Here is a 12,094-nt window from a genome sequence, read left to right as displayed (position 1 = left end):
TCAATGGATGATTCATGTTAAAGTAAACTGTATTCTTAAACCAGATCTTGTCAAGGTTTCTTCGACAGTTTTTCTTACTGTGCTTAAGAAGGAAAACTATTTCCTCCTAGGTGCCTATGGTTCATACTGGAAATATTGATGGCTAAAAATGAAAATAATAGTCATGCGTTTATCAGAAAAATGGTGGAAAACATTAAGCAGACAAAAGATGCTCAAGGACCAGATGATCCAAAAATGAATGAGGTATGTAGTACTTTTAGTAGAAATTAATTATTTGTTACAATATCATGAAAACAGGCATTTTTACACTATTTTAAAATATGTATATTTTTCAATTGATTATACAATTATACAAAGTAGGGAATAGGTGTTCTGTACACTTAGAATCAAAGCTATGGACCTACTTTAGGTTAGCTGTCCTATTGCTTTACTTGGCTTCAGTAGAGAGGTTCAGCTTGTGTATCCCTTTGAGACAGTGGGAAATTATTGATATACAGGGATGGGAAAATAGTATGTAGTCCTAAATATGTGTCCCATGTATTCTATGGACCATTATTGGAATTGGAATTTAATCCTCCCCATAATACAAGTTTGAAACCCCTTCTACAATGCAAAAACTTTAATGTTCCTGTTTATGTAGTATGGACATGGACTAGTTCAGAGCTACTCAATCTTGGAAGCCCTGGAGGCCTCAATGATACTCGCAGCATGTGTTGAGGGCCGCAACTTAACTGCGGTTGCATATACATGCAAATAGCTTCCTTCACTCTGATGGGTATGAATACAAAGATTAAGGCAAGACTACACAACACGCAGACCCCAATTAAGTCAGTTCTACTGATATTAATAAAATGCAGAATTTACCTGATTTCTACCCATATGACAGCATTTTTAATGAGCAATGACAGTCCAGGAATTTAACTACTAAAACTCATATAATCAGAAAACCATTATATTGGCAACTATTTTGTTTTGGCTCCCACCCGTGGGCTGCATGTTGAGCCCCGCATAAACCCAAACTACACCGTGGACAAACAGGCCGTGAGCCGCATGTTGAGAAGTCCTGCACTAGTTAGATGTCTGATGAGTTATGTACATGGGAAGAGTGTGAAGTTGATGCTAAGGCTATGTGTTGGAGTTGCAGGAGTTTGGTAGATGTTTCTGTCTGTTGGAGTTTGGAGTGGTAGAGTCTATCACAGAGTAGTTAATGTGAGTGTGAATAATAAGGTATGTTGCAATTAATTCATTTAACTGGACATTTTTTTACTTATAAAGAATTTTGTTGGGGGTGGACACATTGTACTTAAGCCATGATAACATTGTTATAGTTGCTTTGTTTGTGGGAATATAGGTATTATATACAGGCAGTCCCCGGGTTACGTACAAGATAGGGACTTTAGGTTTGTTCTTAAGTTGAATTTGTATGTAAGTCGGAACTGGTACATATTGTAGGGGAAACTCTAGCCAAACATTTCTCCGGAGCTCTGTTTTATTCTCCCACATCTCACTTCCCTCAGTCCTTTATTCTCAAGCTGAGGTGTTTGCTGAGAAAAGCCACTCCACGTCTCCCTGGTCTGCTGGGCGGGGGGGGGTTGCTAGCTTTGCATCTCCCTGGTCTGCTCGGGGGAAGCAGCTAGTGCGGGGTTGCCTCACCCCGTTTGTAAGTAGGCATCTGATGTAAGTCGGATCCATGTAACCCGGGGACTGCCTGTACTACATAAATCTCCGAGATTGTGTTTGTTTGCATTCCAGTAGCAACACAGATATTGTAGACACGTTATGGCAGTGATGGACTACCTAGGCTAATGAATGGGCTGCATGAATGGCCCTCCTTCATCTCTGTGGGCTGCAAAATTGTAGTGACCAAGACAGTCTCCCGGGATAGAGTAGTTTTGCTAACTGCACTTTTGTACCTAGACTTTGCAGGGTGTGCCAATTGAACTGTAGCAATGCTTTTAGGGAGCACAGAGCTCCTACAGTCAATGCTGTGTGCATTCAGCACACACTTCACTTTGCATACCCTTACTTTATGGTCACTTGAATTACAGCTGATACAAAAACACTATACAGAAACGAGTGGAATATGGCCACGCTGCCACCAGTAAACAAAATGTCTCAAGAGCCCTAATGGATTTCATGAAGCAGCCCATAGGCTTCAGTTTGCCCACCACTGTATTATAGGCTGAGTTAGTAATGATTCTTACACTTCAGGTTGCCTAACACTTACAGTTCAACACCCCTGTTGTAGTTGCTTGTACATTTCCTGTGCTTATGTGCTATAGGCTGACCATTTTTTAACGTACAAGTGGAAATAGTTAAGCTCTTCAGGCATTCCCTTCCACCACTACCCGAGGCACTTTTCTGAAGAACTCTAGGGCCTCTGTGCTTTGAGATGGAAACTTGTAATTGGGCTGAGACACTCTGGTGCTAGGGAAGTACCTCTTGCTGTCCTCATGAAAAATCCACTCGGGTACTACAGTGCATGGGTACATCAACAGAGTGCTATTAAGTGGATAAACTTAAACAATAAATAGTTTTGCAGCACCTTAGAGACTAACAAAAATGTAGATTGTATGAGCTTTCGTGGGCACAACGTACTTCTTCAGATGAATGGAGTTACAGGATCCAGGGGACAAATAAATAGAGAAAAAGAGGGGATGGGAAGGGAAAGAGAAGGAAAAAATATATTGTCTATTAAAGTGTCTGTGATAAATGAGGCTGATAGTGGTTTCTAGGTACCTGATGTTTAGCTCTTTATGTCATTAGAGTGTGGAATTAAGTGACTAGTTTATATAAAGAAGACTAGTGTAGGCAAACTGAATATTTCTATAAATTACATTTAACTGTACTATTTTAATCTTAAAATGTAGTTTTCTATAGTAGAGAGCCCACAAGAACTCTGTTTGACCAGTGGGTGACCATTCAGGTAGCAAAGAAACCCTTTGGACTTAGAATAATTTTCAGTATTCCTCTAAAGTGGCACATCAGAGCTAAAAGTTTCAAATGGACTTGTTACTGTCAAAATTAGGGGTGATGCCAAGTGTATTTAAAAAAAACTTGTTATTTTTGTAACAGAAACTCTACACAGTTTGTGATGTAGCTATGAATATCATTATGTCAAAGAGCACAACATACAGTTTGGAATCCCCTAAAGACCCGGTACTTCCAGCTCGATATTTCACGCAACCTGACAAGGTACAATTTGGTTACTTCAATTTTTTTTCTTATTAATATTTAAATAGGTTGCTTTCATCTGAGTTTTATTGAAATAGAGTTCTTGTAATTTACATAATCTTTTTATTTATTATGTGTGAAATCAGTGCATGTTTGCTATCTTAAATGTTCAGACTTAGCATTTTTCAAAAATCTAAATGGTCTGAAAAATATTAAGGTTTCTTTAAAAATTGCTAGTACTACCTCATAAACCTGTTTTTTGTAATTCATTTATTGATTGACTTTTCTTCTTTATTCCCTTGCTTACAGAATTTCAGTAATACCAAAAATTATCTCCCTCCGGAAATGAAATCTTTTTTCACTCCTGGAAAGGTGTGTTTTTTTAATTACCTATCTGTTTAACTAAAATTTCCCAATAGGCTAAACCTTACACAGTCACAAAAGAAGGCATGGCCTCTGCCTCAAAGGCTTAAGCTCTCTAAAAACAAATCCTACAAATCAGGGGCAGAGGCTGGAGGGAAAAAAACATTCAACAGATAAGGTGCTTATCTCTTATCATACGAAATTTATCAAACTTGTAAAATGTTTTTTTAACAATGTTTTATTTGTAAAAAAAAGAATAGTAGACTTAAACTGTATGAAGTATGAACAAGAAATAATGGGGAGAATGTTAAGAAAATATACAGGAGAATCTCAGATTTTATATTTGAGACTGATGTATCTGGACTACTGTATCCATTTCTGGTCACCACCAGAAGGATGTTGATAAATTGCAGAGGGTTCAGAGAATGTGACTAAAGGCTTAAAAAAGCACATTCAGTAATGATGGGCTAAGGAAGCTCAATCTAATATAACAAGGAGAAGGTTTGAAGATAACTTGATCAGTCTAGAAATATCTACACCAAAACCAAAATTTGATGATAGACTTTTCAGTCTTGAAGGTATAACAAGATCCAGTGGCTGACAGTTTAGCTAGTCAAATTCTCGTTGGAAAAAGCTGCAAATTTTTATCAGAGATGGTAATTAGCTATTGGAATTATTTGCCAATGGTAGTTTTGGATGCTCCATATTGGAATTTTTAAACCAAGATGGGCTTTCTTCTTTAAAAGCGCTAGTCCAAACAGGAATTCAAGAATAATTTATGGCCTGCATTATGCAGGAGGTCAGAGTAGATGATCACATCGGTCTCTACTGGCCTAATACAATAGTCAGGAATAGTCTAGGTGTACTTGGTCCTGTGTCAGTGCAAGGGGCTGAATTAGGTGACCTCTCAAGTTCTGTACCATTCCTAAATTTCTGAGATTCCATAATGCAAGAATCTATGGTCCAGTTTTGGATTGGAGCCCTGTCCAGCCCCGGTAAGTCTCCCTTGCTCTAAAAGCTGCATTTGTGTTTCTGCCTGAGTTTCCCAAGCACTGCTGAAGCTTGCACAGTGAAGTCAAGACACCAGTGCCTAAACTGGAACCTTTAAGGGCTGGCAGTAATTGGGGACCATTAACCTGTTAGTTTTTAGTGGTTGGAGTCTTATCTCTTTCAGTACAATAGGAAGAATTTTCTAATGCAGATTAAGTGCAAATGAATGGTAATGTTTGATTGTATTGTTTCTAATGTCTAAGTCTAGTTAGGAATGATCTGAGTTCTTGTTATGACCCTGCCTATAATCAAATCTTAGACACAACAATTATTAATAATTTAGCTTAATTATAACCTAATATCTTCAAAAGTAGCCTGTATACTAGATGTAAATGAGTTTAAACTGTATGAAAAGTTTGAAGAGTTTTTCTCATTGTGAATATCATTTTGGGTAAAAAAAGAATCAGAAGTGGTTCTAAATTTCTTAAAGGGCTGTTAGTTTAATGTTAAATAAGCTAATAGATTTACCAGGAAATGCTGAGAAAAATTAATGGTATATGCAGAGAATACTGACTTGTGCGGAGGATATTCTATGGTCTTCATATGCAGCAGATTGAATCCCTTCTATGAATGTTGAAGGGGTGCAGTCACAGATGACTCTTTGGGGGTGCCTCCTGGGGTGCTGACATGGCCACTGCCACTCTCCGGGGCTCCTCACCACCTGGTCCTGCTGGGCCAGCACTGCTGGTCTTCCCCAGCCAAGGCCCCGAGCTGAGGTCTCTGCCCCCCCGAGAGGCAGTACAGACACTGAACCACTCCAGGTCCAAGGAGAGTGCAGTTTAGGGCCCAGCCTCCTGAGAGAGCACTCCCCAGATGGGATCAAACCCCAACGAATTAGGTAAGCCCCCTTTAGCAATGAAAGGGGGAATGTGCACGCTGTTCCCTCCCCCCCCCCCCAAGTAACAGTCACTTATACTGAGTTTGATAGAAAAGAAAAATGGTTTTATTAAGTGGAAGCAGTAGCATTTAAGTAGTAGTAAGTGAAAGTAGGCAGAGCAAAGTAGATTACAAATGAAAAGCAACAAAACTGCTTGACTAATTCTACATTGAAACCTCAGAACAAACTTAATCAAATTCACCCTAAAGTCTCTTTTCCAGCTGCCACTCTAAACCAGGGCTGTCTTCTCCACCCTGGGGTCTCAGGGTCCTTCCTTCAGGTGCAGTCCAGCCGAAAGACCCAGGCCTCTCCTTCCCTATTCCTTTTGTTAAGGATTGAGGCCACTGCCTACCAGCCACTGCTCAGGCTGAAGGACAAAAGAGAGAATTTAACAGTCGAGGGTAACACCCTCCATGTCTCTCATTCATACATTTGAAACTCACAAATTATTCCCCACTCCCTGTGTCTAATTTTACACACACAAATGATACATACAGCAGAGTAAGATAAAGAGAACCAATGGATCGTGACATGAAGATTGATGGGTTACACAAAATGATTCTCTCAAAACACTTTTGAGATGTGTATATTCATGCCCATGAGTCCTGTTCATAAAGCACACCCAGTTCAACCTTAACTTTGGAGATCTAGTAATCACCTCCATAAGAGAGACATTCTGTCTACAGAATCACTGATAACTGTGTTTGGTAAAGTGTGCATGTTATGTAGCTTCATCGTTCAGCATAATCAGCTAGAGTCAGGGACTAGTTTAACATCAGACAGTCCTGTAATGAAAAAGTAAATAATGGATTGTACGGTCTTTCATAAGAGAGTAAGAATAATTATGTTCTTCTTTGAATGGGTTCCCTGGGGGGACTTGACTTCATGTGATGGTGTGTTTTGGTGCCATCAGAGATTTAAGGTAGCAGTGTTAATAGTGTTGTGTTTAGTGCGCACACAACTTGAGCCCTCCAGTTACTTCTCGACTGTCCTTGGCTGAAGACAAAGCTTGGGTGTGACACTTCTCCCTAAAATGATTAGAAACTACTCTTAGATAGTTGTTACATTAGTAGAGTTAGTAGAAAAAGAAAAAAAAACATTTTTTTCCTTTTTGTTAATCGATTGGAGAAGCTTCATTTAAGGGATTGTTGATGATCATGATGTCAGGATCCTCAGGCTTAAAACACTGTGATTCCTGCCATGATGATATGCTTGTTCCAGACTGGTAACTTTTATGTGTACGGTTCTTGGGGGTGAGGGACATATTCCCCAGAAATGTTCCCACTGCAGCAACCTCAAAGCCAGAGCCTGCACAGACAGGTATCTCAGACTGAAAATGATTCTGTTGCAGAGATCCTTCTAGCCAGAGGCTAATACACAAACCTCTCTGGCACTCCTCATGAGAGCACAGCTGACATTTCCTGTAAAATTGAAAAAGAGGGCTCTCTCAGCTCGGCAGAGAGGTCTTCTTCAAGAACAGAGGCGGTTTCCTACCCAGTCACTTTCCCCATCATTTCTATCTCATTCTAGGGGAAATACCTACAAAGCTCCATACACTTCTCACACCATTGAGGTCCTAGTAAAAGAGATGGCATTTAAGGCACCATCAAAAATATGCCTTTGTCACAGCACTGAGCATACCGATATGGGATTCTGCACCAAATGCCTCAATAGTTGCTATGCCCCCACCCCTAGCACTGGATACTCAAGTAGCACTGATAGACAAAGCTAAGTCAGCACTGACTGCTGTAAAGCAACATCACCACTGGTCGGTACCTACGCTATTATGTTCAGGAAGGTGATTTACAGCACTGTCAGTCTTTGCTGCGCCGGAGAGAATTAGAAATCACATCAGCAATGCGGTCACCCATTGTCAGTACAGAGAGCCTCTTGACAGGGAGTATTGGCGCTCACAGCCTCCAAGAACATGACAGAGTTCTTGAGCAAAGAGGAGGCGGTGCTACTAGGGACACTACTTGACATTCCCACACCATTTCTTCTCCAGAAAAACTGTGACCAGCATAGTCACATGTGTCCAAGCCATCACATGAGCCAACCATGATACGGACCACCCTGGATGTACTCTCTCATGGCCTGCCCATCATGATGGGCACAGAGAGAGCCCTGGAGAGCTCAGTTAGGGGACATCAGTCTAAACCTTCCGCTGCACCAAAATGTGAGAGACACTCCCATCCTGTGTCCCTTACACCACAACACTTGGAGGCACAGGAAGGCGAAGAAGATACGTAGACAGGTACAGACTAAGCACATCTCCTATGCAGAACTCATCCTCTCCAGATGAGAAGATCATGCTTCCACCACCCACTTTTGCGGATGACTTGAAACAGTTCCTAGAGCTGTTAGAGAGTAGAATAAAGCCAAGAGATCTCGTTAGAGGTGATAAAGACAAACCAGCACAAACTAATACAAGTATTGCAACCAGCTTCTAAATCCAAGTTGCCCTATCCATTAATTAGGCCATTTTGGACCCTGTGGAAATCATGTGACAGATGCTCAATTCCACCAACTTGTAAAAGAGCAGATAGAAAGTACCACATATCATTGAAGGATCTGATTTCCTATTCACACATCCACCCCTCCTCCTTCCAAACTCTTAATAGGTTGTAAATCACTATAATAGTCACAATTCAAGCCTACACCTCAAGATAAAGAACACAGAAGACATGATCGATTTGGGTGCAAAATGTACTCATCAGGCACCTTCTGTTTTAGGTGGCTAATTATTCAGCACTTGGCCAAATAAAACTATGACAGTATATAAAATATTTGTACCCAGAATACCAGGGGAGGAACAAGCACAGTTCCAAGCTATCATAAACAAGTGTGTTGCCTGATCTAAGATTACGTTTAAATTTCTAATTACTCACCTATAGGGTTGACAGATTCTTTGTCCCAGAATCAGGTCTAGTATTCAATTATTCCATTTTTGGGAACCCTGATGTGCACAGTTGCAACATTCACACTATAGAAACTCTTGTATAGTTACAAATATAGTTTATTAATACAGTTAGCACAGTCACAAACACCCCAATTTCATAAGATAGGGAATGTACATCCATACTTCCATACCATATATTTACATTATTCCTTCTAGAACAATCTTAGGTGTTAGCCCATCATCTTTCCCATTATCTTCACCTTCCCCATCATCAGGGGCCATCATTCTGGCCCTTCCAAGGACTACATCTTCTCCTCCCTATCACCCCTAGGCTGGGGTCCCACTTTTATACTATGTGACACTGACATGTTTCATGCATATTCAATAGGGGATGTTTCTAATGTTGAAGTGTACTTTTCCTATAGGTCAATGTATCATGGCTCTCAACTTATCATATATGTCAATACGTTACCATGGGCCTTTGTGATCGTCTATCACATTCTATGTCCAGATTACTTAACTCAGCCTGAACCAATTACTTTGGAACTTTTATATAATGATGCACCTGCCGAGTCTGAGGGTATTTTTCCTACCATCCTACGTGGGTGAAGGGTCCCAGACCTACGTTCCCCTTTTCAGTTCCGGGAAACCATAAATAAGCTATGATCTGTATCTGGGTGAGACCATGTCTCAGCCACAGAAGTCTGCTAACCTCAGCTTCTGCTGATCTTGCAAACGGTCTGTTACAGCATGGACAAAAGATAAAATATAGCCCTGTATTACTTGACCTGGACTGTGAGCTTAAGTGTGGGGTTTTTTTTCATTCAAGTGCAATCCTGCCCTCTAATTGGCTGTAATGCAGACATGGTATTCATTGAAAAGTGCATTCAGAGGCTGAACCGTTTTGTTATGCCCTAGAACAGGAGCCACTGCACTGCAGGGGAACCCAATTCACCAGACAGCCCTTGAGCTGGGTTGTATTGCACCCATACTGCTCCTACACCTAATGGCATCTGGACTGCCACACAGCCCGGTCTGTGCATGGCACCAACAGGCTTGTGGTTGGCTATGTGGGGAGAGGCAAGCAGTACATGCGCGCACACAGGTACAAGTAGCGGGACCACTAATTTGGGTCTCTTGCTAGACTCTTATTTATAAACATGCCTTGTCCCCAGCCAAGAAAGGGCACGGACCTGTACCCAAGCAGGTCAATGGCAAAGGCCTTCCCTTCTCCCCGCCAAGGAGTTGAGGCACTGGGCAGGCAGGGCACATTGTGCTGCAGACCAGCCTTTCGCAGATTTTTTTTTTGCATTACAGTTCTTAACTATTAACCTAATAAATCTAAATTAACACAACAATATTATTAGCATGATAGACAAGTGATTTGATAGCTACAAGTGACAACTGATAGCCAAAATGGCACTCCAGGGATCATTAGATAGTATTTCCTGATCTATAAAAAGTGTATAATTATATAGATTACTTACCAATTTCCAGTTACCACTTTTAGGCATGTGCTTTGTCCCAGGATAAGGCCAAGTATTTAAATTATAGTATGTTTGGGAATCCTGATGTGCACAGTTGCAGCACTCTCACTGAAGGAACTCCTTGTATATTTACAAAAATAGCCTACTAGAAGACTTACCTGGTGTTGCCTAGGGTGGCAGGGACCATGCTGCCCACCTGCTGGCTTTTCCCCAGGGCTGGCCTGGGTCGGGGAGGAGCTATGCAGGCTTCCTGCCAGTCACTTGAAGTGGAGCACCTACAGGGACACCACTCAAAGGAGGAAAGGTTACTCGCTATGTATAACAACTGGAGTTCTTTGGGATGTGTTGCTGTTGGTGCTCCACTACCCGTCATCTACGCCTGTGCTTTGGAGTTTGCTATAGAGACTCTGTGGTAGCGAAGAGTTCAGGTCATGAGCACAGTAAATGACACCTTTGTCAGCACGAGACACCTATTGCACGCATGCAATCTGCATGGACACTGCTTATCTTAAATCTGCCATCAGTGCTGAGATGCACCACAACCGGAAGTAAAGTACCTAAAGGGGGACACATCCCAAAGAATTCCAGTTACTGCACAAGGTGAGTAGCCTCTCCTTTTATATGTATGATCTCTAGCAAGTTTTCAAATTTGTGTGTGTAGTTAGATATCTAAATTTGGGGCTTGATGCTGAGAGTGACTTCACATCTTAAACTTACATTAAAGTCAATAAAAGCGGAACGTACTCTGCACCTCTGAATATCAGATCACTCATTGACATGCTAACCTAAAGTCCACTTGTTTGAAAATTTTGGATCCCAGTATAAAGTTCTAATTTCCTTGAAGTCAGTAGCAAAACATCCTATTGATTTTAATGGAGTCAGGACTTCATCCCAAATGTTTTGCTTCTGAACCTATTTTTTTTCTCATGGAAAAAAATCTCTTCTACCTTTTACCTGGCTTCAGTGGTAACTTTTGTGTTTTTATTTGTTTAAGAAGAATATATTCTAATGAAAAAAGACACTGATGGTGGTAGAATGTGTTCAGGTTGCAAGCAAACATTTTAATGTTCATATTATTTCAGGTTAAGTATGCAACATACTAAATATATAGATTATAATAGAAATATATTTTTATTTCAGCCCAAAGCAGCCAATGTTCTTGGAGCAGTTAATAAGCCTCTTTCAGCAGCAGGCAAGCAGTCTCAATCCAAATCTTCACGAATGGAAACTGTAAGCAATGCCAGCAGCAGTTCAAATCCAAGCTCTCCAGGAAGGATCAAAGGGAGGTAGGTATACAACAGAGCAGCTCCGCACACGTATTTTTATTAAAACTGCAAGGATTTCCATAATACTCCTTAAAAGTGCTAGACTGAATTCTATTCGCCTTCGTTGGTGTACATCCAAAATAAACAGCACACTAGTATAACTGAAATCAGAATTTGGCTCACTACCACACTGAAAGTAAATAAATTATTTGAAAAGCAATCCAAGCACATTACATGAAAGCAAGCCAAAGTCAAATCACCATGTACTATGTAAAATAAAAAGCAGGACACATTTGGTTATAGTCTGGGATTTCCATCAAGCTTGTTAAGTTAACTATAATTCCAACTACAACATCATTTCTCTCAAACAGACTGTAAGGAAGAATGAGCTCCCTTTGACCTATGATTTTTAGTAGAATATCCTAAGGTGGTGACATTTTTTTGCCGCTGGACCCCTGACCCAGATATCACCTTTTTATTTATAATACTAATTTTAATGTGATCAGTTGTTTGTAACTAAAGAATTTGTGAGCAGTTGATGAAGGAGATTGACTGTATATTTTGGAGCACTTACCGAAAGGACCATGTTAAAAAACAATAATTAAGAAGTGTGACGACAGCTCCTTCTCCATCTTGGTGGGTCCTGTGCTTTCAGGTGAACTGCTCTCTTCAGAGGCTCATGGCAGCCCCTAGTTTAGGCACATTCCCTGGGGCACAAGCTTGTTGTATTTAGCCAGCCTCATCATTGGTCATCATGGAGCAAGGAGAAGGGATCAAACCCAGTCATCTCCAGTGCCTCTCCATGTGGTGCCAGGGATAGGTCATATACTTTTCTAAATTGGTCCTTACCCTATATTGCATCCATTGTTAAAATCGACTCTCTCCAGAGGCATAATGTGAGATGGGGGATACTGGACCTATCCTCTACTCCATGTTCCAGTCCAATGACGCCATGATAGCAGCTGTCTAAAATGTCTCC

The 12,094-nt window shown here is 40.8% G+C and overlaps 1 protein-coding gene across 4 annotated transcripts in view; it reads left to right on the top strand.

Moving 5' to 3' along the window:
• PDS5B (PDS5 cohesin associated factor B) overlaps positions 1 to 12,094 on the top strand; it is a 259,503-nt gene that overhangs the window by 222,471 nt on the left and 24,938 nt on the right. For all 4 annotated transcript variants that reach the window (XM_075919194.2, XM_006134210.5, XM_006134209.5 and 1 more), the window contains exons 27-30: positions 111 to 243; positions 3,076 to 3,195; positions 3,484 to 3,546; positions 10,991 to 11,136. In XM_075919194.2, the coding sequence (XP_075775309.1) occupies positions 111 to 243; positions 3,076 to 3,195; positions 3,484 to 3,546; positions 10,991 to 11,136 (462 nt within the window). The remainder of the gene's footprint in view (positions 1 to 110; positions 244 to 3,075; positions 3,196 to 3,483; positions 3,547 to 10,990; positions 11,137 to 12,094) is intronic.

This window comes from Pelodiscus sinensis, chromosome 1 (genome assembly GCF_052426305.1).
Source record: "Pelodiscus sinensis isolate ZL-2025 chromosome 1, ASM5242630v1, whole genome shotgun sequence".
NCBI lineage: Eukaryota > Metazoa > Chordata > Testudines > Trionychidae > Pelodiscus > Pelodiscus sinensis.
This window is presented reverse-complemented; position numbering and strand designations above follow the sequence as displayed.